General features: G+C 43.1%; 1 protein-coding gene across 4 annotated transcripts in view; it reads left to right on the forward strand.

Annotated features, from left to right (window-relative positions):
• Window positions 1–27948, forward strand: part of RERE (arginine-glutamic acid dipeptide repeats) — a 337601-nt gene that overhangs the window by 125443 nt on the left and 184210 nt on the right. For all 4 annotated transcript variants that reach the window (XM_084786701.1, XM_084786704.1, XM_084786703.1 and 1 more), the window contains exon 2: window positions 2548–3016. In XM_084786701.1, the coding sequence (XP_084642827.1) occupies window positions 2692–3016 (325 nt within the window). In that variant the 5' untranslated portion in view covers window positions 2548–2691. The remainder of the gene's footprint in view (window positions 1–2547; window positions 3017–27948) is intronic.

The following is a 27948-nucleotide window of genomic DNA, read 5'->3' on the forward strand; positions in this document are numbered from 1 at the left end:
TCAGATCACACAGGGTGTGAGCTACCATGTGACTGCCGAGGATTGAACCCACGTCCTCTGGAAGAATGGCCCCAGTGGCTATTTTTAAATAATTTATGTTTAAGTTTATACTTGTGCATGTGGGGGTGGGGGTGCTAGGCACATTATTGCAGTTACCCAAGAGGCCAGAAGGTACCTGATCCTTTGGAGCTGGGGTTACAGGTGCTTGTAAGCTCTCTGATGTAGGTGCTGGTTACGGATCTCTGCTCTTCTGAAGAGCAGTGAGCATCTTAACCACTGTCTTTCCAGGCTCCTGGAACAATTATTGTGCCAACTATGAAAGCATTGATTTTCGTAAGTTTTAAAAGCCTTCTGCCTTACATGGCAGAGACCTGTCTAAGATCCTTTTTATGGACTTGGAGTAGACCTTGGTATGATTTCAGTATCAGAGCAGTGCTTCGACTGCCGTGCTTCCCTAACAGGCTCCTGTGTTTTGCTTCATGTTATTATTTTGTATGTATGAGTGCTTTGCCAGCATGCGTGTGTGTGCACCGTATTTTTGCAGTGCTCCCAGAGGCTAGAGGACGGCCTGGGAGTCCTTTGGGACCAGAACCATGCGCAGTTGCTGGCTGCCACCATGAGAGCTGCTGATTCAATTCTGCCCTTTAGAAGAGCGACTGGTGCTCTGTGTCCCTGCACCCTTGCCCATGTTCAGACCTTTTTCTTGTATGATTTATGGCTTGCTTTTATGAGCACTAGAATGCTTTTATTCTTTTTTGAAATATGCTAAAAATGGAAATTCTGCCTGAAAACATTATATGGAAAGAAGTAATCTAGATTTGTGTTGCATTTAGATGGCCAGTGCTATTGCTCTTTCTTCAGTCATCTCTCAGAAATGGTTAACATTTTTATCTTTTGAGGATATCTAATGTGCTGATGGAGAGGGCTTTTCTGGTGTATCAGACTTTGGGCTTTGGAGAGAGTGTGATAATTTTTATGCTTTTGGCAGGACCGAAGAAAATTTTCTTTGCATCCAAAGCATATAATTGCAAACTGTTTTATCTGTTGTTGGCTAAGTAAACAGGACCAGTCTTTTGTTTGCTTGCATATGTTGTTTCTTATCTGGCCCTCGCAGCACAGGAAGCAGATGGCTTTTAGTCTGATCACTTGTCTCCTTTCTTTGCGGCTGTGTGTGGAGAGGGCAGGGATCTGAGCTCTCTTCCTCATATTTTTAGTCCCAAACACCTGGGACCTAGACAATATTTAGTAACAATTGCTTCTCAAATGAGATGAGATTTTGAGGAAGATGGCAGATGATTGTGGGGAATAAATTAATGACTAAAAGGATTTCCAAATCTGACTTCCAAAACTTCTTTCCCTTGGTTTTAGGAGTTTCAGGAGTTAATGCTGCATTGGAGTTTAAGATTTACTCTTTTCTTTGTAGACTCTTCCATCTTAAGGCTTTAGGGGTGGGTGGTGTGGTCAGTTCTGGAGAAGTTCATTAAGGAGCTATTAATAGTGGGGATTTGGAAGAGTTTAAAAGCCGCCTAATAATCTTTAAAACTGGAGATTGGAAGTTGTTAGTTTTATCATGACAGCCATAATAAAGCTATAGAATGGCAGCCTGAGACTATGTGTGATGAGTCATAACTAAGCGAATTAAAGGCTCTTGGTTTTGAAATTGCCAGTCAGATATGGTTTCATTCTTAAAAGGAGCTTTGGACATTTGGAGATGGAGGCAGTCTTCAGAAGGCAGTGCCCTGAGTGACTCCTGTGACGTTTCCCATAGCTGTGCAAATTGTGTTTTCACATAGATGAAATTTGTATTATGGGTTCCTTTTTAATTTACGGGGTTGAAGCTAATTTTGTACAGTTACTTCCATTATATATTACTCATTGGGCCTATGTTACTTTTTCCCTAAAAAGGGCAAAAACAATGAACATATAGGAAGTTTAGTGTACACTCACTATTCAGCAGCCCTTATTTTTAGTTGGGCAATAAACTCCACAGTGTGAGCTCACAAGACTCAGGTCTGTGTGAAATTGTATACCACTGGTTTGGCTTTTCCACTATGGTCTGTGAGATGCGTCAATAGTGGTATGGGCTGGGGTTGGGGGTGGGGAGAAGGATTTAATGGCTACTCACAACTCCAGTTCTAAGGGACTCAGTACCCTATTTCTGATCTCTGCGGTTTCCTTCATGCAAGTGCTGCACATAAACACACACATACACATAAAATTAAATAAATAAATGAATATTTAGGTATATCAGTGTTTTCCTTCATCTGTGTGTGTATACCACATGCATTCAGTGCCTTTGGAGACCAGGAGGGAGCATTGGATGCCTAGGAACTAGAGTTTCAGGCATCTAGCTGTTAGTTGCTGTGTGTTTGCTGGGAACCAAACACACATCCTCTGGCAAAGCAGCCAGTGCTCCTCACTGTTGAGCCTCTTTTTTTTTTTTTTTTTTTAAAAAAGAAGAATGTTATTTTAGGAAAGAAATAATAGAAAACATTTAGGCATCAAAGAAAAACCAATTTGACGTACTCCCCTTTTTTTCTCTCCTAGCATTTTTGAAACGTTGGGGTTGTTGGAGTGGTTGGATTTTCCCTGGAATTGAGTAAGAAATTCAGAAGACTGAAGCCCAGGCTCACTGTCTACCTTTCACGGAGGCCTAGCCGTGAGAGGACAGAAGAAGGCACGTGGCGAATCATGACAGCTGACAAAGATAAAGACAAAGACAAAGAAAAGGACCGGGACCGGGACCGGGACCGCGAGAGAGATAAAAGAGACAAAGCAAGAGAGAGTGAGAATGCCAGGCCTCGCAGGAGCTGCACCTTGGAAGGAGGAGCCAAAAATTATGCTGAGAGTGACCACAGCGAGGATGAAGACAACGACAACAACAGTGCCACCACAGAGGAGTCCACAAAGAAGAGCAAGAAGAAACCACCCAAAAAAAAGTCCCGGTATGAAAGGACAGACACCGGTGAGATAACGTCTTACATCACTGAGGATGATGTTGTCTACAGACCAGGAGGTAAGAGCAGGACACTGGTGTCTGCACAGGGCTTGTGAGAGAGAAGTGGGCTCTGCCTCACAGTGGAACATACCTCCTTTATTTGTGAAGAAAGACTTGGGGTCCAGAAGAACAGACAGTAGCTGAGATAGCAAAATTCAGTTAACGAACATGGATCCCTCAGTAGATTTAACAACTTTATGCTTGCGTCCTCCTGGCCCTCGCCCCTCTCTGGCTCATATATTTCTGAATGATGTTGCTTCATCATGATTCTTGCTCTCTTTTTCAATCATACACTTAACATCTTTCCCTCCCCTCCCCTCTCCGCCCCTCCCCTCCCCTTAACTTATCTTTAGCCATAAATTAGGCTTGTAGAAGGAATAATGCATACCAGATTCTGGTAAACAGGATATTCTATGTTGAAATAGAATTGACCACCAGCTGGAGAGAGGTTTTTTTATTTTTTTGTTTTTGAGACAGGGTCTCACTATGTAGCCCTGCCTGTCCTGCACTCACTTTGTAGACCAGGCTGGCCTTAAACTCGTGGAGATCTGCCTGTTCTGTCTCCCTGAGTGCTGGGATTAAAGGTGTGAGCCACCACACCTAGTTGGAAGGAGATTTTTAAAAAAAGGATTTCCAGAGTAAGATTTATCACTCCTGGGCAACCAACCCTTTACTAGAGTAGTGAGCTTTGAGCTTATCAGTCAGTTGCTACAGAAGACAGCAATTAAGTTCACGTACTTTGTGGTTTTTTAGTAGATAGACTCTGAGCTGTGGCTTTGCTCAGAGAGAGACAGACCCAGCATGTAAATGTTTGAAGAGTTGCAGAAGCCTAGCACACCAGCAAAGCCTGTGGGGAGGATCACTATGAGGTTGACCTGTCTGTTTCAAAAATCTAACCAACTAAAGATAGGGTTGGTTTTTCTTACATAACTTAGTAAACTTAGTAAAGCTATCATACTTCATTTTATTGGAATTACTTACACTGGTAGGCCATAACAGGGATTTCATGGGTGGTATAATCACCACAGAGGAGTCTCACTTAGTTTAAGTTTTTTCAGCAATGGCATTAAAGCATACTACTATGTCATTAACTCAATACATGCATTTCACTGAGAAAAACTCAGCTTCAGAATTTGTTTGTATAAAGTTCTAGTTTGGGGGAGCATTTTAGAAGTTTGTTTAGTTTTTATTTTTTTTCCCAGAAAATAATCAGTATCAGACAAACTCATGTTACAGCTATACTTTTCTTGCTTGACAGTTGATAAGAAAGGTGTGGGCATTTGCCAGGAACCGTTAGCCTTATGCAGGTCCCAGTGCTGAGTGCTTCTCTTTGATTCAGGCTCAGTACTGGACCATAAGAATGCCACCGCTGCCCAGTCTGTCAGTCCATTGCCACTTTGCTTACTGAGGGCCCATTTAGCTTAGGGTGTTTTTCTTGTTGTTGTTTGCTTTTGGTTAGGTTTTGGTTTAAGAGACAGGGTCTGCTAAGCATAGACTGACCTGTAAAGTACTCTGTCGCCTAGCCCAACACAGTGTTAAACCTGTGATCTCTGTTCTTCTCCTGCAAGCAGGTACTACAGCTGCACATTATCATACTGAGCTGCTCCTTTCATTTTAAATCATGAAAAAAGAATAAGATGTGTTAGTTTGAGTAGATTATAACTTAAAAATGGTAGGTGCATTTGTTTCCCTTCTCTTGAGATACAACATGGGATAAATTGTTGGAATCATTGCCAGCTGTAATGTACAGTATCAAATGCCAGCCCTGCTCAGCAAGCATAATATGGAATTTTCCATTTGTGTCACTAGGGACATTTCAGCATGTTAGGAGTCAGGTGCTTATGGGAAATGCTGCTCAGACTGTCCCCTCATGAGAGATGGCTAATTAGTTAACTCTGAGAAATCCTACAGCCAAGAAAACCTCTTTGACATTGAACAGCACCTGCTGCCTCTGCTGTTTATGGACTGTGACAGTCTTTACGGCTGTCTCCCTAAGGAAACTAATTTTGAGGAAACGTGTTTGGCAAACAGTGCCCACCTTTACAGCTCGAGGGGAAAGTTCTTCTTGATATTCTGAGAGAAATGTGGGAGGAGATTGTCAAGGGCTCAATTACAAAGCAATGGCTCTTATAAAGTATTGGAGAGTGTTATTTATGCCCTCCCCCCAAAGTAGCATTCCATATGACCTGTGCATACTATCTCATACCCTGCCGTTATTGATAGGTTACTTAAGACTCTCAGTAAAATGGAAATGGCTATGTTGTCAGTGTATAATGACACAGACACCCTAGTGGTATCCTTTTTTCTTTCCTTTCTTCTTTCCCTTAACCTACACTACCCCCCACCCCCCCTTGGCAGATTTCTCTGTGTTGTCATGGCTATCCTGCATCTGTAGGCCAAGCTGGCCTTGAACTCAGAGATCTGCCTGCCTCTGCCTCTCGAGTGTTGGGATTAAAGGTGTGCGCCACCACGCCAGCTCCTAGTTATTTTTGATATGTGGTTGGAGTCACAGATGCAGAGTCACTTGATAGAGAGAGCTGACTAGAGTGCCTGAACTGTTGGAGAAGCTGCAGTTTGTGTTGTGCTGGCAACAGTGAACATCTGACCCTTTGTAGAGTGCTTTGCCTTTGACTTGATCAGTGGTTAGCATTGAGTGGTCAGGGAGTTGATATTTCAAGCTAAATGACTTGGCTGCCTTGCCCAAATAATTTCTAAGTAGAGGTTCGCTAAATATTGTCAATTCTTCAGGTTCATTTCACCTGAACAGTCAAGAATAGGTTTCTGTGACTAGATTCCCAGATGGATTTTCATACCACACCCCCAGCCCTGCCTCTGCCTCTCTTTCCTATCTCTCTGTTGCTGTCACTGTCATTGTCTTTGTAGTGTGGACTGAACTTGGAGTCTTTTATTCTACCACTGAGCTACTGTCCAAGCTCTTTTTTAAAAACTGTAGTTTCAAATCAGGGTCCCACTGAGTCCCTCAGTAAGACTTGAACTTGAGACCATCCTGCCTCAGTTTCTTGTGCAGGTAGACCCTAGGCATGTGTTACCGTGCACAGCTATCTTCCCCTCTCTTGTCTTTGAAGACAGCATCATGTAGTCCAGGCTGTCTTTGAATCCTTTCTGTGCACTGACTTGAGTTTTGATGCTTTTCTTTTTTTGAAAATTTATTTACTATTTATACAGTGATCTTGTCTGTACACCTGCACACCAGAAGAGTGCACCAGATCTCATTATAGATGGTTGTGAGCCACCATGTGGGTGCTGGGAATTGAACTCGGGGCTTTTGGAAGAGCAGCCAGTGCTCTTAACCTCTGAGCCATTTCTCCAGCCCAGAGTTTTGACGCTTCTTGATCCTCTGCTTTTACTTCCAAGCACTGGAATTATGTGCAGGTCACATGACTCCTCAATTGACTCTCAGACATTTACAGCCTTTAGAGAATGTTACAAGAGAGGTCATCAAGGGATTGGGAATTTTGGCCTGAATGACTAATTTGATTAGTATGTGGAAAACCTTGAATTTAGGTATGTCCTACAGTGTTACTAAGAATGAACCCTGGAGCTGGGAGGTAGTGATGTATTCCTTTAGGCTCCAGTGCTCAGACAGAGGCGTTTGGGTCCAGTGAGAGCTATAAGTGAGACCCTGTCTCAAAACAAAACAGCAAAACCCAAACCAAAACAAACAGAGCAACAAACAAAAACAAAAGAGTGAACCCTACAGTGGTGCTTTGAGGAGAGGCTGTGGTGTCCATTATCCCAAGGGGCCAGCTCTCTATTCTGGTCATTAGAAACAAATCGCTATCACTGAGAATTTGTTAAGATTTAAGTTTGTACATTGTTGTGCACAGAACTTTTTTTTTTTCCTTTGCGCTTCATCTCTGGAGAGACCTTTGTTCTGCCCTTAGGAACTCAGCATACTCTTGTCACTTTTATTCAGGAGGATCCTGTAGCCTTATCTTAGTTCTTAGCCTTTCGTCAGATTCGTGGCATTGTCTTTCCATTCCCAGGCATGTCACATTTCCTTGGTAGTAGTTATCGTGTGTGTGTATATGTGTGTGTGTGTGTGTATGTGTGTGTGTGTGATTCCTTCTGAAACTTACCCAGTGAAATGCTCTTTTACTTATATTGTAGAACTGAGATGTATTCATTTCTATCCATGCACATGGAATTAAGCTGGGAATAATCCAAATGAGGAGAAATGAAGCCTGGGTGTCCAATTGAATTAAAAGAGAACATACATAGTCTTAAGTAAAACTTTAGGAAGCTGAATAAATACAAAAGTATAATAGTGTGTGATTCCTTTTAATGTAAAAGAGGCCCAAGTAATGTCAGGCCAGGAGACAGGTGGGTTATGGGCTTTTGTATTGAGTTACCATCAGGGACGCCCCCAGGGTCTGGCTGGGCTTTGTTTTGTTGGTTGTGCTCATGTGAATTTGATCACACCTGTCCTTTGCTATGTATATCTAGAACTTCACTGAAAAGCTTGTTACCCTCTGTAAGGCCATGAACTGCTGCTGGAGACAGTGTGCAGCACCCGGCTCTGCTGTGTAGATCTTACTCCTCCTTGGGAGGAGGACACTAAGGCAGTGGTGGTTTACCAGGGTTTCAGTAGCAAAGCACATTGAGTGGCTTACAGGGCAGTGGCATCTGTGGTGTCCCTCCCTTCCCCAGGACATCAAGCACACTGAGACTAAAATACCAAGACTGGTAAAGATGGCAGGCCTTGTTCCTCTGAAGGGGTTAGAAAGAAACTGTTCGCTTGGCCATTCTTCCTGTCTGCATGTTTTTGGTGTGTGTCCAAGTGCTTCTCTTTTATGAGGACACCAGACATATTGGAAGTAACCTCCTTCCCGTCATCAAAACTCATCCCATTTGCAGCCACCCTGGTCGGTCCTAAGCCCTCCTTCTGTGCACTGTAGTTTAGTACTTAGCCATATTGGTAGGGGTTGGTTGACAGGAGGAGCAGTGTTGCTCGGGAGACTGTGCTTGAGTGATCTAGGGTAGGTGGCTGCTTCATCTTGAAGCTGTCTTTATTTTTTTTTAATTTATTATTATTATTATTGTTTATCATTATTATTGGAGGAGGCTCATGTGTCATGGCATGTATGTAGAGGCTGTATGAAGCTTTTATTTCTTCTGTTTTTTATCAGTTCTTGATCCTAAGGGAAGGATTGCCTTTTAGTGTGTATTACGAAGTTACTCAAACTACCTATGTAAAAGAACATTTCTTTCTTTTTAAAAAATATTTTATTAATTTATTCATATTACATCTCAATTATTATCCCATCCCTTGTATCTTCCATTCCTCCCTTCCTCCCATTTCCCCCTTACTCCCCTCCCCTATGATTGTGACTGAGGGGGACCTCCTCCCCCTTTATATGCTCATAGGGTATCAAGTCTCTTCTTGGTAGCCTGCTATCCTTCCTCTGAGTGCCACCAGGTCTCCCCATCCAGGGGACGTGGTCAGAAATGGGGCACCAGAATGCCTGTGAAAGTCAGTCCCCACTTTCCACTCAACAGTGGAGAATGTCCTATCCATAGGTAGCAGAAAAGAACATTTCTTATCACATAAAAATGATGACTTTTATCTGTGAGGGTAGATGAAATGAGAAAAACTGTAATTTTAACTGCCAGAAAATTTGAGACTGGCCAGCTCTTTTTGATTTCATAAAGGAAAGATAGCTTAGTCAAGTGACTGTCTCAGTGGCCGGTGCTTGAAGTGCTGGTCAGAAGTGCAGACTCAGGCTCCAGCAGTGACGAACTGAATCAGAAACAGAGTTTTGTTTGATGACATTATCAGGTGATTTAAATTCATATTACGTTTTTGAGAATCACTTATCTGGGCCATTGTTTCCCAGCTTTCTTTCAGTTAATGTGTAAGTAGAAAATGAGCTTACTACCTGAGAGCCAAGGAAGACCAGCGTTCCAGGCTCTTTGCTGTTTGCATGTAGTTGAGGGGATTTCAGCAGAAGCCACCCCATCCCCACCTCTACCCACATCACCTAGGTTCACTAGGCTTACTTCAAACATGTGATCCTGTTTCCACTTCCTGAATTTTAAGAGGGAAAACCACAGAGCTGGATATTTATTTTATTTTCAGGGGAACAAGAAAATATCATTTCCTGACCTGAACTTGCTTTTGTTTTTTTAAAGGTGTGTTTATTTTTAATTTTCTGGGGATGAGTGTTTTGCGTGCATATGTGTTCATGTACCACGTTTGTATAATGCCTATGGGGGCCATACGAGGGCATCAGATCACCTGGATCTGGGGCTACAGATAGCCGTGAGCCTTGTAGATGCTGTTAACAAAACCTGGGTCCTCTGGGAGATCAGTGTGTGCTCTTATCTGATGAGGCATCTCTCAAGTTTCCTGGACTATAATACAATAATACAATAATAGTTTAAAAAGCAGCACATGAATTAAATTCTGATTAGTTGCTTGGGCATAATTTGGATGCTCCAAAGTTGATAGATTAGCGTAAATAAGAGGGGAGGACCGAGAGTGGGGTAGTGGGGAGATAAGTAACTACCAAGAAGGACACGTCTGTTGTCCAGTCTTTGGCCTTGCTTTATATGTTTCTAGTCCTTAAAAAACTTGTTGTAGAGCAAATGAGATGGCTGAGTAGTAAAGGTGCTTGAGACCAGGTTTGATGACCCGAGTTTAGTATCTGGGAACCACATGGTAGAGGTAGAAAACTGACTCTCACAGTTGTCCTCTGCATCTCAGTGTTAGAGGTCAGGCCTTGCATGCAGGCGGCCTTGGGTTAGATCTGTAGCAACATAAAATAAGGAGAAATACACTTTAATTTTTCAAAAAAGGAAATAGGTTGATTTCTTGGAAAATACTATACATATATTCTTTTTTCCCTAAAGTTGTATCTCAGCCATGTTTGATGTTATGTAACTGGTATGCCAGCCACTTAAGAGGCTGAAGTAAAAGAGTCATGAATGTAAGCCTACGTGGGATGTCTAGCAAGGGCCTGTTTCCAAAAGCAAACATGAGACATTTCTACAGACTGACCGTTCACCATGCATAGGGTTCAGTTCCCAAAACTGGGCAGAATGATTTATTCTTCTCACTTGCAATACCTCTACACATATGGGGGGGGGGCGTGGAGTGGGGGTGGTGCTGAGACAGATTGAAATTTCAAAAGTCAGAGATAACAATTGTGGGACTCAAGCTTTGTGGAAAAGAGGTACACTTCCAAAATATTTAGGCTACTGGTAATTATTGGTTTTGAGCCCTCACAGGAAGGGAGTATCATTTTAGTGGCCTCATAAAGCATGCACGGTGTCTGTGCTAAAGGTTTTTTGCCACTATCTAAAGAACACTGATCAGTGTAGTGAATTCCATGTCACTGCTGTATTTGAATGCAGGTTAGCTTTTTCACATTAGCAGCAGACTGTAGTCTGCACTTCAGAGTGCTTTCTAGCAACAGCTGGGCACCAACTACTTGATTGACTCCTGATGAGGTATGCACCCTGCAGCAGCATGGTGTCCACCTCTGAGTCACACTGTGATTCTCTGAGGCTCTTGCCCCCTTGTCTTAAACCCACCAACTAAAATTACTTTTAGGAAACCTTTTCACATAAGTCCTGGGTTCAGAAGAAACCATGAGGAAGAGTCTTTGCTGCTATATCCCCTCCTCCTTCTTTCCTACTTTGTATTGGAGACCTGTGTGTGTTCCCCAGGTATGCGCTGTGTCTTCCAAGACTTGCATGTAATAGTGTACTTATTTCCTTTACTATTTGTTTATGTTTTAAAAATCAGTTTATTTTTATACATGTATGTTACATGTATATACAATAGATCACCTATGGCAAGAAGAACCGTGACATAATCAGGAATTATATAATTGTTACATTCTTTTTTTTTTTTTTAAATTTTTTAATTTTATTTTTATTTTTTATTTTTCTCCTTTATTAATTTATTCTTGTTACATCTCAATGGTTATCCCATCCCTTGTATCCTCCCATTCTTCCCTCCCTCCCATTTTCCCCTTATTCCCCTCCCCTATGACTGTTCCTGAGGGGGATTACCTCCCCCTGTATATGCTCATAGGGTATCAAGTCTCTTCTTGGTAACCTGCTGTCCTTCCTCTGAGTGCCACCAGGTCTCCCCCTCCAGGGGACATGGTCAAAGGTGAGGCACCAGAGTATGTGAGAAAGTAATATCCCACTCTCCACTCTACTGTGGAGAGTGTTCTGTCAATTGTCTAGATCTGGGTAGGGGTTTAAGGTTTACCGCCTGTATTGTCCTTGGCTGGTGCCTTAGTTTGAGTGGGACCCCTGTGCCCAAATCTGCCTATCATAATGTTCTACTTGTAGGCTTCTAGGACCCTCTGGATCCTTCTACTTTGCCATTCTCCCATGATTCTCTCATCTAGAGTCCCACTAGAATGTCCTCCCCTGTGTCTCAGTTTCCTGGTAAGTGAAGGCTTTCGTGGGACATGCCCCTTGGGCTAATATGCAGATATAAGTGAGTATATACCATTTGAATCTTTCTGCTTCTGGGTTAACTCACTCATTATGATCATTTCTAGCTCAATCCATTTATCCACAAATTTCGGGAATTCCTTGTTTTTAATAGCTGAATAGTATTCCATAGTGTATATGTACTACAGTTTCTTTATCCATTCTTCTATTGAGGGATAATTAGGCTGTTTCCATGTTCTGGCTATTATGAATAAGGCTGTTATGAACATGGTTGAGCAAATTTTCTTGTTGTGTGCTGGAGCATAATTGTTACATTCTTAATGTTTTGGCTGTTTGTATTTGACAGCCTTGAAGAAGACATCTTCCCTATCTTGATGCATCTAAATTTCTGAATGTAAATCAATCTCCCTCACATATTGTCATTATCAACTTAGTAGTATATTTTTATTTATCTTATGTCCTCAATCATTGAAGGAGGCATTCTTCATTTTAATAATCCCAAATTAAAGCAATTACATAACATAAAAAGTCATCCTGAGGCTCTAGAGATCATTTCATGGCTAACAGCTCTTGGTGTTCTTACAGGGGTCCCTGGTTTGGTCCCAGCACATATACAGTGGCTCACAACCACTTGTAACTTCATACCCAGGGGATTTGATACCTTCTTCTGGCTTCTTAAGACACCAAGCACCCACATGGTGCACATGCATACAAACTCAACACATACATATAAAATAAAAGTATAGTAGATCTTCGGGAAAAAAAAATCACTATTGAAAAGGTCAAGTCTCCTGACACCAACTATCTCACCCTACCAAGATTTTTAGCCCAAGGATCTCACCACTTTTCCCCTTCACCTGTACCCACAAGGCTCAGACAGTCATATCCCCATAAATATTGTATGTTTTCCCTTCTGCGCGTCTGTTCTAACAGTACCAGAGAGCTTTCTCCTTCCAGTTCATGGTGTGTCCAGCATTCCCAAGATTAGCACCAACAGAGTGCCAGTTTCAGGGGGTGGAGGGTAATTCCTTTGGGGACCATTGTCATATTTGTTTCTCTTTAAGAGTTGGCTGTTAGTATAGGCATGGGGCAGTTGGTGTTAGAAGAACCATTTGGGAAATGTCTTTGAGGTTGTTTGTATGCACAATAGACTGTTGCATATTTACTCTAAAGATGCGATTTTCTTGAACTGTATAGCCTTCCTGGGCATTACGGTGGTTTGTAGTATGCCACTGGTCGTGTATTATTCTTTTTCACTAGTTGTGGTTATCTCCTGAAGGTCGTTTGTGAGAGAGCTAGATTAGGGTGGCAGGCGCACTCTTGCGCTTGTCCCAGTGATTGACTTAGAAACCTGGAACTTCCAGGGTGGATATGGGCTCATTTGGAAAGAGAGGCTCTTTGCACAGGAATGCTGTTACTGCTTTGGATATCATAAGTTGAATTTTAAGCCCAAATGGTGTATATGACATGGAATTTGGAATGGTGATACTGTAGCTAGTCAGTCATCCTGGCGAAGACATTTGCAAAAGGATCCTGATGTCCACCTGGGTAAGTTGGTGAATGGTCAGTTAAAATTAGATGTTGACTCTGTAGTCAGTCTTACGTGGTGTGAGTAAGGTGCTTGGCGGAGCTACTTCTCTTGTTCTCAGCATCAGCAGAGCTGTCAGCTTGTCTGTCCAGGGCCAGCTCTCGTCTGCGCCCCTTGTCATGACAATGGTAATAAATAATGTTCAGTAAGTGAGCTTGGCTGTGTGACAGTTTAAAAAAACTTTTTATAGGTGTTAGAATTTGGAGTTCATATAGTTTTCACAAGTCAAGAAATAAATATATATATTTAAAGCCCACCCTAGCAGCTTATCATGAAAAAATTTAAACCAAACCTATCATTTGCTTGTGAGCTTCTTACGAACAGGGAACAGGTTCAGGTGGGCCTGTAGGCCGTGCTTGCTCATCTGTTTATGGCCTATCCTCAGCTTTTTCTTAGGTTTTGCAGTTCTTTCAGTGATGGGCTGGAGGTGGATCAGTGGTTAAGAGTGGATGGGTAGCATGCAGTAAGTCAGTCTTAGGGCTGATCCCACCACCACAGAACAAAGGCTGAGTCTGACTCTACCAAAATGTCTGTCTGTCATGTATAGGTCAGAGTCTGTTCTTTCCTTCCAGCATGTTGGTCCTGGGTACTGAACTCAGGTTGTCAGGGTTGATAGCAAGTACCTTTACTCGCAGAACCATCTTGCCACCCCACACTTGATATTTTATACATTTAGAGACATTAGTTTGGTCAGGCATGGTGACACATACCTTTAATCCTGGCACTCTAGGAAATATTACAAGCATACCCAAATGGGCAACTATTACGAAAGTACTGGTCAAACAAAAGAAAATCAGTCTGGGAACTTGAGGAAGGATTATTAAAAATGAGCCGGGTGTGGTGACGCACACCTTTAATCCCAGCACTTGGGAGGCAGAGGCAGGCAGATCGCTGTGAGTTCGAGGACAGCCTGGTCTACAAAGCGAGTCCAGGACAGCCAAGGCTACATAGAGAGACCCTGTATCGAAAAACAAAACAAAACGAATATTAAAAATGCAGCATGTCTAGCCCAGAACTCAACAGCTGAATGAGAGACACAAATTGTCACCCTACACATGGCTACAAACTGTGGTGGTCTTCAAGATGTTTGCACTGTGCCTCTGGGTCTTGTTTGTGGCAGCAACTTGACAGCCTTTGGGAGTTCCTTTATTTTGGCCATGGAACCTACAGGTACTTTAGTGTGAAAAGAACGCAGAGAAGACTGAGGCTCGTTTGTTAAGGTCTCCATGCTGGCTAGTCAAACAGTCCACTGGTCTCTGACAGACAGCGTCCCAATCATAGTGGAGCAAGATTTGTATTTACTTAGAGTCTAATGGGCTGAGAGCACCTGCAGTCAGTGAGGTCCTCTGCCTCTTTGCTTAGTGAACACGAATTTGAACAACTAAGCTCTGGAGGGTCAGCTTTTGCTGGCTCAATTAATTGTTAAATGTTTCCGTTATTATAATTATACATCAATGCCCTCCCTGTTTTGTGTAGCTGAGAAAATTGCTGAAAGACTTGTTTAGTCTGTCATACACTCTCAGTTTTGAAAAAAGCTCTTTTTCAGAGCAAACAGTTTTGCTTTGGAGTGGCATGGTGGTATTTGAATTGGATAACGTAATTAAAAACGAAATGCAGGAATTGGGCTCTGCTCTCAACAGATTCTGGCTTGAATTTGGTACTGACCCGTGTGTGTGGTCCTTCCACATACTGTCTTCTGTTTGTTCTGCCAGCTGAGAAAATGAGACTTTACAAAATTAAAGATACTGTCTCTTAATTTAAAACTGGTGTGGTGTATTTATTGTCTTAGTCGGGTTTCTTTAAAATGTACATGGACAAGAGTAATTTTTTGAAGCCTTTTTAAGTTATTTATTATTATGCATACAGTGCTCTGCCTGCATGCACAGAGGAGGGCATCAGATCACATTATAGATGGTTGTGAGCCACCATGTGGTTGCTGGGTATTGAACCCAGGACCTCTGGAAGAGCAGTCTGCGCCCTTAACTGCTGAGCCATCTCTCCAGCACTTGAAGCATTTATATATTCCATAGTAAATACTTTTATTAATAAGTTTTGCCTCAAAGATAGCTAAATATCCTAAATGCTGGAAACATTAAAGAAAAAATTTTAAATGACTATTTCTACTATTTACATTTTAGTATAAATTTTATAGTAAATTTTTAATAAATTAATTTTGTGTTATGGATTGTTTTACTATCAAATAACCAATGAAGGTAAATTAATTACTTGACTCTTCTAAGTGAAAATTTCAACACATGACAATTAATAAACTCAATTGGGTGTGGTGGTGCACACCTTTAATCCTAATACCCTGGCCAACCTAATCTACAAAGTAAATCCAGGACAGCCAAGACCACACAGAGAAAGCCTGTCTCAAATAAATAAATAAATAAATAAATAAATAAATAAGTGAATTCCTAAAGTCACTTTACCAAGTTTATTAAATTAATATAGTATCATTACATGTACATTAGAAACCTATTCTTTAAATCTTTGTTATTATTTCATAGTTTAAGTTGTGCTCAATCTAATTAGCATAGTATAGGTTATATATTATAGATCTTCTATAATTGTTCACTTAACCCTACTGTACAGCTAATTTTTTACTTAAATTGTTTAGGACTACCCTTTCAGTAAATCAGTGTGGTGCCTGACACAGAAGACAGAGTGCCTGAGATGAAGAGGGAAGGCTAGCAAGCCTACACCTGTGCTTGCCCTGGCCTACTGCCGAGTGATGCTGATGCTTCACAGATGGGCGTCAGTGGTGCTGTAGATTGTGCCAAAGAGACTGATTCATTAAAAAAAATAAAGCTGAGGGGTGTCGATCATGACTTATCACAATAAAACTGAGTATGTAACATAAATTTAAGGTACAGTGCTTATTGTAGTTTTCAGTTTTTACATCAGGACTTAAAGAGGTGCTTTGCTGGTAATGCCGCAGGTGCCTGCTGGTTCTCAGGAGGGCCGCCATTCCTACATGGCATTCGGTTTCAGGCTTTACAGGCCATTTTTTCCAGTGTGCTGCGATGATAAAACACAAGTGCATTGTACAGTTTCCATGTTGATCATAGGGATGTCAGTAATGCTGTGTGTAATTCTACACCTTCTCTTTTGTTTAGGGAAGGGGCATGCCAAAAACATAAAAAGGATTATCCAATATTTTGTACTTTTACACAATCAGGAACAGTTTGCCTGAAAATGGTAGTTTTAATACTCACTGTTCTATGGTTTAAACACACACACACACACACACACACACATACACACACACACACACACACACACACACACTTGCAGTTTAGACGTTTGCATTTGAGACTCATTCTGTCAGCTTAAGACTTGGAAATTCTGCCTTAACCTTGCATGGAGATGTGTGCTTCCCCTTGTGACTACAAAGTGGAGACCTGGGTTTTGGTCTGTTCTCTATACCGGTTCGAAGATAGTGCCTACACACTAGAATGATTTTGAAGCTAGCAGCAGCTACCCAAAAAAAAAAAAAAAATGTTTGGTGACATGAAGTACGTAATCTTTTAAAATTGCTTTTAGCCTCTGGGGTAGGACCAGAGAATTGTAGGACCAGTTTCTTTAGGAGTTTCTCTCTGTTATCTCTGGCTGTTGGGTTCTGAGTACTGATCATCTGATTGATATGTGAAGATGTGTGTTCTGGCTTTACCCAAAACTTTGTTGGCCAGACACATTCTACTTTTATGTCCTCTCCCTGAGCTCACCCTGACTGCTTTTCTCTGGCCTGAGCAGTGCTTACATTTGGTTGCATATTTGTGTTTCTTCTCTTGGTATGCTTGTAATCTCTCAGTTCTGTTGATTACTCCCCAGGCCGGCTCCTTTGCCTGAACAAACAACACATTTTCAGGAGAGAAAATTGTAAAATTCAGAGAGGCAAAAGTTTAAATTTAAAGCCACTATTAACATTAGTTGTGTCATTTCCCATATTGCACACATGTAGAGGTGTGTGGCTTCAGTTTCCTAACATGCCTTTGTTTTTTAAAGAGTGTCTCACTCTGTAGCCTAGGCTGGTTTAATTCAGTAAGCCATGACATACAGCTTGTTTTTGTTTTTGTTTTTTGTTTTGAGACAGGGTTTCTCTGTGTAACCTTGGCTATCCTGAACTCGCGTTGTAGTCCATGCTGGCCTCAAACTCACAGTGATCCACCTGCCTCTGCCTCCCATGTGCTAGGATTAAAGGCATGCACCACCATGTCCATCTTTTTGTTTGTTTGGATTTTTTGTTTGTTTTTGTTTTTGGTAAAGATTTATTATTATTTATATAGTATTCTGTCTGCATGCACACCTGCAGGCCAAAAGAGGGCATTATATCACATTATAGATGGTTGTGAGCCACCATGTGGTTGCTACTCAGGACCTTTGGAAGAACAGCCAGTGCACTTAACCTCTGAGCCAACACGTATAGCTTGTATATGCTTCATCTGCTGTTAATGCTGGTGGTAATAGCTTGGCATGTGGCCAAGAGACTGAATAGGTGGCATGGGATTGAAGTTGGGTAGGAGAAGAAGGTTCCTTTGTTTCCGTTCATTCATTGCATGTTTGATGACACTCACTCAGAGCTTTAACTCTGATGACAGGCGATAAGCCATGGGGACATTGGTACAAACCAGTGAGTGCTCTCATGTTGCATCATAGAGAACATACTCAGAGTGATGTATTCACTGTCACTTTAAAATTGTCCGTGTTCTTTAGGGTGGGAGCAGTGTAGATACAGGGTTTCTCTGTGTAGCCTTGGCTGTCCTGAATCACTTTGCCCAACAGGCTGGCCTCAAACTTAGAGAATCTGCCCACCTCTGTCTTCCCAGTACTGAGGTTAAAGGTGTATATTACTACTCCTGGCATGGGTGTTCTTAAGAGAATAATATCTAGTACAATTTCTTAATGAATCAATTAAAAAGCATATGCACCATTGTATTGTACAACAGTTTTACTGTGTTATGATAAGCAATTCAATATAGCACTTTAAAAAACATTTATTTGTTTGTTTGTTTGAGTCATGGTCTTCTTCTGTAGTCCTGGCTGGCCTTAAGCTCATGATAACCCTCCTCCTTCACCCTATGAGCCACTGTATTTGGTTTCCTTTTTATTAAAGTTCTAATTTTAATATTCTTTTACTTTTAGAAGAGAGTAGTGCCTAAGAAGCTGGAGTATATTCAGCTTGAATTTTTTTAATTAGTCTGATCACTTGTTAATGAAGGAGTGTCACTATGTAACCCATGCTGTCTTGGAACCCGCTATATAGACAGGTTAGCTTAAAATGTATGATCCTCCTACATTAGCCTGCTGAGTACTGGTATTAAAATGTGTACCAGCATCTGCCTGGCCTTTCACTTTAAATTGCTATAGTATTCCTAGAAATTTGCTGTCTATCAGTAGTCCCTGTGCTTTCCTGAAAGGTACATCCATGAATTCCTATTGAAACAAATTCCTTCAGCAATGGGAAAAGGCAGAGGAGGCTAACGGTTCAGGTCCACACCTGTGCTGGCCCTGCTTGTCAGGCCTCCTGCTGCTTGGGAGCTTTCGTGTTGGACACCCTAGGAACTTGACTTAGCTGCAATCCCGTCAGGGAAGGAATTGCCAGCTTTTGTTCTCTCTGGTTTCATGTGCCTTTGGAGGCTGGTCCTGAGTCCTGGCAGAAGGTGGTGAATGGTTTGTGCTATCCAGTCACACTACTGGGCTCCCTGTTTGGTTGTTTTTATTTTTGTTTGCCTGTTTTTCGAGTCAGGGTTTCTATGTGTAGCCCTGGCTGTCCTAAAATGCTGTAGTCCAGGCTGGCTTCAGACTCTGCCACCCTGAGTGCTGGGATCAAAAGTGCGTGCCGCAGCCACCCAGCCTTGATATTATTCTGTACCATACTTAGAAAAGCAGCTCTGTGAGGCCGTACCCAAAGGCTGAGCTCTCATTTTATGGCTAATTATAAAGGCGATAGTCCCGCTGACACTGAAATCACGTATGCTAAGTCTACTCTGTTTGCAGTGGGCTTCCAGTTTAATATTAGCTGTAATTTATATAAAGTTCTAAGAACAATGAAGTCTGTCCCCCATCTCTAACCTGACCTACCCCCTTAGAGCAATTCTGTGTCCAGCTAGTTATATGGTTAGTTTTCTTGTTTCTGTTTTTCTTTCTGAGCCAAGTACTGTAGACAGGTAGTTAAGAGTGGTTTAAAACCTAGCCATTTTTACATAACTGAACAGATGCTGAGTATCTTCAGCCGACTGTGGATTATTCCCAAGTATAAATATTCCACATAGACCATGACTTTCATTCTCCATATCCTTGGGGTATAACATTCTCTAACATACACAATACCCTCAGGCTAAATAAATAAGACAGCAGGGGCTCTTTTATGCAATAATCTGCCATCCACCTGCCACTTTTATAATCCAAATTATCAGAGGTTTGAGTAAGGTCGAAGTAAGGAACTATTTAAATGCTCTTGATTCCTTAAAGGAAAAGGGAGATTTCACTTACTGTTGAGCCACTAACAGCTCTTGTGTTATCATTACTATTTTGTTTTCTGCCGGAAGCTGTATTCAACACACTTCAATGAAGGAGCACAGCTGGGCCAATATGTCACTTAATGAGAGCTTTGCTTTTGCATGCTTCCTTTAGTAATCTGAACCTCAGAAAAGCCATGCTTTGAACATCTGTTGAGACAAAATAAATCAGAATTTATAGAAAAAAATTGAAAAGACTTCTCCATTTTACCCAAAATGCTAAAAGCAAGAAATAGCCAAATCTTACCAAGATTATACTTCTACAGCAGTAAACTCTTGTGTTGTCTCACACCTGAGGAGTACTGTGAGTCTGAGGCCAACCTAAACTATCTAGTGAGTGCCCAGCCAGCCTGGCCTACAGAGAAAGAGAATCTGTCTCAGAAGAAATATTAAGAGGCCATGCCAGCCCCAAAACCCTAGGACAGAGCGGCACATGTGTGAGGTCTGGGGACCTGCCCTCAGCTTCCCCCGAGTCGGCACAGCTGCTCTCCAGGAGGCTCCCATCTTCCCTCCCAGTGCCTTGGCTTTAGAGAATTCATGGCTACTTGGACTCTTGCTTTTCTGTGAGTTTTACTGGAGTTTCACAGGTGGCTTAGACAATTCTGATGCACTATTGAATCATCCTAGGTCCATTTTCTCTTCCACATTGTTGTGTTTTCATGGGCATGAAACTGGGGCAACACCAGGAGGGGTGAATAGTCTGACTCTGTGGCTTCCTGTTGGATTAGTCCTTCCCAAACTTCCTCTTTTGATAGGAAATGATTTAGCATCCCCAGTATTAGAACTTTTTATGATGACACATTATGTTCCGACACGGATTATTCACATTCAGAGAGTCAGAGGACTAGAACATGACCGGGATGCTACACCAGTGAACACACAGAGGCTACGGATATCAGAACAGACCTGCACAAGATCAAGCCAGTCAGCCCATAGTGAGGTGCTACAGGCAGCCCACAGCTCCTGGGGGAGAGTTGGTTTTCTTCAGAGATGAGCCACTGGTAGGTTGCTGATGCTCCAATGGCCGTCCAAAATAGAAAAAGAGGACGTGAATTTGAGAGGGGGATGTTTGTGTGAGGATCTGAGAAAGAGCTGTTAGGAATAGGGGTGACTATAATAAAAAACGCTGTTTGTGGGTCAAGATGATAGTTATTCCCCGTGGGAGGAAATGTGGAAGAATACTAAGTCATTTACCAATTATATCCCTAAATTCATGTGCCTTTTATGAACTCAAAGATTACTTTAAATAAGAAACATAATAAAAACATAATAAACCATTATAATATATAAAAAGAGAAGTTAATTAAAAAGTAATCCCAACGCTCAGGAGGCAGAGGCAGGCAGATCTCTATGAGTTCGAAGCCAGCCTGATCTACAAGTCCCGTCCAAGACAGTCAAAGGTAAACACAAAAACTGAATATAAGACGTTAGTAACATCTGGGCAGTGGTGCACACCTTTAATCCCAGCACTTGGGAGGCAGAGGCAGGCAGATCTCTTGAGTTCAGTGCCAGCCTGGTCTACAGACCAAGTTTCAGGACATCCAGGACTATACAGAAAAACCCTGTTTTCAAAAAAACAGATGGAGTCGGGGGAGGGTGGGGGGCGGAGAGAGTGTAGCTATGAAGGTAGGCAAAATTCTTTTGTGTGTGTATGCGTTTCTCCATTTTCTGGGGGAGAAACTCGTTGAAATAAACAGTGGCTTGTTGGTAATAGGCTCTCGGCAGACTGTTCCAGCCTGAAGGGGAGAGGAAGCAGACTTGTAGACTTGGGTCCTAGAACTTAGCCAGCGTGTAGGGAGGACAGACACCTTTGGTGGGACCAGCAGCATGAGGAGGGGTCTAGCCAGGCAAATCTGTTGGCGCAGCAGTAGGCTCTAGGCCAGCCCAGGAAGAATATCTGTGCTGTTCTTTTCCTTTCCTCCTCTACCCCCTCCTCCCTCCCTCCCTCTCCCCCAGTGCCCACCACTTACAGGGTTTCTCTGTGTAACAGAGCCCTGACTGACCTGGACTCACTGGGTAGACCAGGTTAGCCTCTAACTAACAGAGAATCAGCCTGCTGGGATTAAAGGCGTGTGCCATCACATGGGGCTTTAGTTTTTAAAAAGAAAAGTTTTCTCAAGCAGGTGGTGGCACATGCCTTTTTTAATCCCAGTGTTCGGTATTCAGAGCAGGTGGACCTCTGTGAGTTTGAGGCCAGCCTGTCTACAGAGCGAGTTCCAGGACAGCTAGGACTACACAGAAAACTCCCGTCTTGAAAAACCATGGGGGTTGGGCGGTAGGGAATGGGGAACAGAGGGAGAGGGTGGCTCTCAACATAACAGTGGCTGATGGGAGTTCTTTACGTAGACGAGGCTGACCTCAGTCTCACAGAGATCTGCCTGCTTCGTTCGGTCCCTTGGTGTGTGCCGTCATGCCTCTTTTGTGAACTACACTTGATCATTCTGTGAGGTTGGTGGGTACAGTCTGGGCAGCAAGCCCTGGATATTGATCCGACACATTTCTTTTCACACTCCTTCCGTTCTTTAAGGGTCTTGTGCACAGCTGTGAGGATGCTTCGTTAAATGAAACACTAATCATTCAAGGAAGGCCACCTGTGGCATGGTGGCATCCATAAAGAGAACTGAAGTAAAAATTTGTAAATATGAAAGCAGTTCAGTTCATAATGCATCAGTAAGCCAAATGTTTTGTGTGTCTGAATCTGTATGACATACTTAAGTATGCTTTCAATAAGTTTCATCTAACCCTGACAGGAAGATGAACTGGAATGAATATGAATTGTCTCATGGTCAGCAAAAGCCGGGCAGAAGAAGTTAACTTCTAATTCTACCCTGAAACAGATGTAGTGGTAGAGCATTGTCTGTCCGTTCTCACAGCAAGACTTCTCTTTCTCTGCTCTTGATCTATAGTTAAGATTGCGGGGTATAGGACACATATTTAGAATATTATATTGATATTCTTTGTATAAGGAAAAATTATGTAGGTGCTTAAAAAGTACAAAAGAGGAGATGGAGAGATGGCTCAGTTTCTGCTCTTCCACAGGACCCAGGTTCAAGTCCCAGCACCCACATGGCAGCTCACAACTCCAGCTCCAGGGGATCCAACACCCTCACTCAGAAACACTAGGCAAAAACACTAGTGTGCAATGAAATAAAAATAAATAAGTAATCTTTTAAAGTATAAAAGAATAATTGGTGTTGGAAATTTTGTGTTTTGATGATTTTTTTTTTTAACTATGGAGACTACAGATTACAATTACCTGTCATTGATTCCACTGAATAGAAATATGTTCCATATGCTGTGCAGTCAGAAGCAGGCAGGGATGAATGTAAGTAGATGGAACTTAGGTTATGCCGACAGTCCATCAAACAGAAAATCCGTGAGGAAAATGGATTCACTGTGATACTAGCTTATAATAAAATCATTGGCCAAATAGGAGGGATAGCCCAGGCACTGTGAGTTTCCCCTGTGTATTTCTAGCAAGCACTACTACATTGGTTTGAACCACTTCCTGCAAAGCTGAGGCTGCCCTGCCATTGTTTTCTGGAGAGGAGCTAGCAGCCTTGTTTGGAATCTGCCCAGCAGGGTGTGACATTAGCAAACACATTCTTTATTGTCAGCCCTATGGAGAAGACTGCTCTCTTAGGCCTGCCTGTCACTGATTGTTTTCCCTGTGAACATGACTTAGCTCCACTGCATTGGCTCCGAAATGCACATTATTTTACTTGGTTCCACCTTTTTAATTTTGTGGGCGATGCTGGGGATGACTCCTGGAATCTGGTATGTTCTGCCACTGAGCTGTTACACAGAAACCCTCTGCAACCCCTCCATATTACTTTTCCTTCATGTCTTGAGACACCACCACTGTGTACTACAGGGTGATTCTAAAATCATGATCCTCCTGTCTCAGCTTCCCACTTAGTGGGCTATAGATGTGTCTCACCACCCTTGTCCCATGATCCACTTTAAATCCTTGAGTTAAAGATCTATCATCATCATGATTAGTAATCAAACCTGTCATTTGGTATCAGAATTTAACTTTTATTTGTATGTGGTGGTCGAGCGCTGATGCCAGAGGGCTGCTTGTGAGACTTGTTCTCCTTCCCTTCTGAGTTCTGGGCATTGAGCTCAGCTCACAGGCTCACAGCAAATGTTTCGCCTGCTGAGCCATCACCTCACTGGCCCGGTGGGACACGGCTTTCCCTTCAGTTTTTATTTTTGTGTGAGCCATTGATAGAGTGTGCTGCGAGGTTGGAGCCTGGGCAGGAGGCGCCTCACATGCTGTGAATCTGCTTCCCTAGGTTACGTGAGCTAGCATAGCTCTGGCCCCTTGAGGGATGCTGCAGATGGAACCCAGAGCACACCAATTTTTAAAATAAAATATTTTTTAAAAGATTTATTATGTATGCAGTGTCAGAAGAGGGCATCAGATCTCATTATATATGGTTATGAGCCACAATGTGGTTGTTGGGACCTTTGGAAGAGCAGAGAGTGCACTTAACCTCTTGAGCCATCTCTCCAGCCTCAAAATAAAATTTCTTTCTCAGATTACATGCTTTTGTTTTCCCTACAAAACAAGATATAAATTCTGAGAAATTAACTGGAGTTTGGACTTTGACGTGGCTAGAATAATTTTCATAGAAAGGGTTCAATATAAGTTATAAGGATCATTTTCAAAATAATTTGTAGAGATGAGAGCTTAAATTGGGTAATACAAGTGCTAAGCCACGGTTAATATTTAGAATTTCATCATAGTATGCGTTCTGCTGCTGACAAGATAATGCTGCTTTTTCTTGTTTTGCTCAGTTTCTAACCTAGTTAGTATATGATTGGTGTGGGAAGGGGGTGTGCTGCAGCAGCTATTGCACAGCACTAGGTGTGGGAAGGGGGTGTGCTGCAGCAGCTATGCACAGCACTAGGTGTGGGAAGGGAATGTGCTGCAGCAGCTATGCACAGCACTAGGTGTGGGAAGGGGGTGTGCTGCAGCAGCTATGCACAGCACTAGGTGTGGGAAGGGGGTGTGCCGCAGCAGCTATGCACAGCACTAGGTGTGGGAAGGGGGTGTGCTGCAGCAGCTATGCACAGCACTAGGTGTGGGAAGGGGGTGTGCTGCAGCAGCTATGCACAGCACTAGGTGTGGGAAGGGAATGTACTGCAGCAGCTATGCACAGCACTAGGTGTGGGAAGGGGGTGTGCCGCAGCAGCTATGCACAGCACTAGGTGTGGGAAGGGGGTGTGCTGCAGCAGCTATGCACAGCACTAGGTGTGGGAAGTGGGTGTGCTGCAGCAGCTATTGCACAGCACTAGGTGTGGGAAGGGGTGTACTGCAGCAGCTATTGCACAGCACTAGGTGTGGGAAGGGGGTGTGCCGTAGCAGTTATGCACAGCACTAGGTATGGGAAGGGGGTGTGCTGCAGCAGCTATTGCACAGCACTAGATGTGGGAAGGGGGTGTGCTGCAGCAGCTATGCACAGCACTAGGTATGGGAAGGGGTGTGCCGCAGCAGCTATTGCACAGCACTAGGTGTGGGAAGGGGTGTGCTGCAGCAGCTATTGCACAGCACTAGGTATGGGAAGGGGGTGTGCTGCAGCAGCTATTGCACAGCACTAGATGTGGGAAGGGGGTGTGCTGCAGCAGCTATGCACAGCACTAGGTATGGGAAGGGGTGTGCCGCAGCAGCTATTGCACAGCACTAGGTGTGGGAAGGGGTGTGCCGCAGCAGCTATTGCACAGCACTAGGTGTGGGAAGGGGTGTGCCGCAGCAGCTATTGCACAGCACTAGGTGTGGGAAGGGGTGTGCTGCAGCAGCTATGCACAGCACTAGGTGTGGGAAGGGGGTGTGCTGCAGCAGCTATTGCACAGCACTAGGTGTGGGAAGGGGGTGTGCTGCAGCAGCTATTGCACAGCACTAGGTGTGGGAAGGGGTGTGCTGCAGCAGCTATTGCACAGCACTAGGTGTGGGAAGGGGTGTGCTGCAGCAGCTATTGCACAGCACTAGGTGTGGGAAGGGGTGTGCCGCAGCAGCTATGCACAGCACTAGGTGTGGGAAGGGAATGTGCTGCAGCAGCTATTGCACAACACTAGCAGCACCTCCTGAGGCTGGGGATAGCTGTCTAGGGCCAGCCGTTTACCATGGTATCAGGGAGGAAGGCGAGATGTTCATGTGTATGTGCACGCATGTAAATGTGTGCCAGAGGACAACCCTGGTTGCCATCACTCAGGCTTTTTGTTTTGTTGTGTTTTGTTTTTTGAGATAGGGTCTCTCACTTTCCTTTAAGTGAGCTAGGTTGTCTAGGAACCACCTTCTAGTGTTGGATTACAAGGGCACTTCCCTGTGCCTGGGATTTATGGGCTTTTGTTTGTTTGTTTGTTTTGCTTTGTTTTGTTTTTCAAGACAGGGTTTCTCTGTGTAGCCTTGGCTGTCCTGTACTCACTTTGTAGACCAGGCTGGCCTCAAACTCACAGAGAGCCGCCTGCCTCTGCCTCCCTTAGCATTGGGACTACAGCCATGTGCCACCATATCCAGCTACTGTGCCTGTTTTTTTTTTTTTTTTTTTTAAGAATTATTTATTTATTGTGTATACAGTGTTCTGTCTGCTTGTACACCTGCAGGCCAGAACAGGGCACCAGATCTCATTATAGATGGTTATGAGCCACCATGTGGTTGCTGGGAATTGAACTCAGGACCTCTGGAAGAGCAGGCAACACTCTTAACCACTGAGCCATCTCTAGCCCAGTGCCTGGGTTTTTACAAGGTGATCAAACCTGGTGCTTGTGCTTGCAGGGCAAGAGCTTTGCCAACTGAACAGTTTGCCCAGCCCAGACTTAGAGATTTGGATACACTAGAAGACTTCCCGGTAGCCAGAAAAGAGACACGTCTAAGTCCCTTTAGTTTGTTGTAATCTTCTTTCTCATTCTTCTCCACCATGCTACTCTGTGTTTCAACAAAGGCCCATGTGAGCTTTTTAGCATTAGTTAGAAATCATACACATTTCAGTATACTGATTTAGTTATCATGAAGTTTGAAGATGATGGAGCAACTGATATATTCCTCCTGAGTGTTCTACCAAGTTTATCAAGATGATGCCATCAAAGTTGACAGAGTCAAATTTTAAAAGGCTAACGGGCCGAATGGACCTTTGAAGCTCTCCACTGTTGCAGCATATTATTAGTATCTTGTATCTAGCAGAAAGTTGAAAGCCAGCCTCCCTCCATTTGCCACTTTGTAAAGAAATATTTGATTTTTCTTTTAGTGTTTCATTAAGGTCTCCTACATAACTCCTGCTTTCACGTCTTCCTCTATTTGTTCCTCATAGAAGACGCTCTGAGTGTCTGCTCTGCAGTGTGGATCACATGGTAGGAGTGAACAGTGTGTTGAGGATGGTGATTGTAGAGATTGTTTGCTGCAGACCGGCAGTGTACCAGTGCTTCTGGTGTAGATCGGGGATTTTAGTGTTGTTTCTAACAAGCCTATCTCCAGGTTCAGAGAGACACTGTCTCAGGGGAGTAAGGTGAAGAATGGTAGAGCTGGTGACAGTGAGACAGATAGACAGACAGACAGACAGACAGACAGACACACACACACACACACACACACACACACACACACACACACACACACACACCTGGAATTGGCAAACATTTGTATCAGCTAGAGAGATACTTATGGATTTAATTTGTGGTATTTTACCGACACACTGTCACCTTGCTGAGTGGTACTGAGTGTCAGGGATAGAGGAATAGCCTGGAACAGAAATGAAAGAACAGAGAAGGCTGAGGGTCAGCCTCCCATGTCCACTGGTGGGCTGCCCAGCTGTGTCTCTGAAAATCTCTTTGTGAGACAGGCTTTGTTCACAAGGAAAGGGGTTTCTATTTGAAATTCTATTAGAGTGGCACTGCCATTCTTTGCAAGGGGACGAAGAGTATTTCAAAGATTAATAGGTAGAAACACATTGATGGAGGGATTTTTTTTTTTTTAATAGATGGGACAGAACTGTGGCTGAACATTGCCTGTGTATTGTAATCACAGCTTTAATGTTAGGGCTCACAGACCCGCTTCCTAAATTAGGGGGTAAAGCAAGTGTCCACTCTGCTTAGTGAGGAGACTGTCAGGAAAGACGCTGATAGGTGCTTGGTGTTTTACGATGACAGACTGCCTGACATGGCAGGCTGTGATTTTTACCCTTGAGGAACTTGCTTCACTATTCTATTTACATAAACCTGCTGATTTGCTGAGGGTTGAAAAGGCAGAGGTTTTTCTTTGCCTTGAGAATTTGCCTTCTGGTTTGTCTGGCTTCCCCCTCAGCTCAGGGAGGGCTATTTGCAGATGGCAACATTGAATCTTGGACACAAAGCTATGCTGAGGTTATGAGAAACAGCCAGAGATAGCCCTGTTCAGTATCATCTTT

Source organism: Acomys minous (genome assembly GCF_964271855.1).
Source record: "Acomys minous genome assembly, chromosome: 6".
Taxonomy (NCBI): domain Eukaryota; kingdom Metazoa; phylum Chordata; class Mammalia; order Rodentia; family Muridae; genus Acomys; species Acomys minous.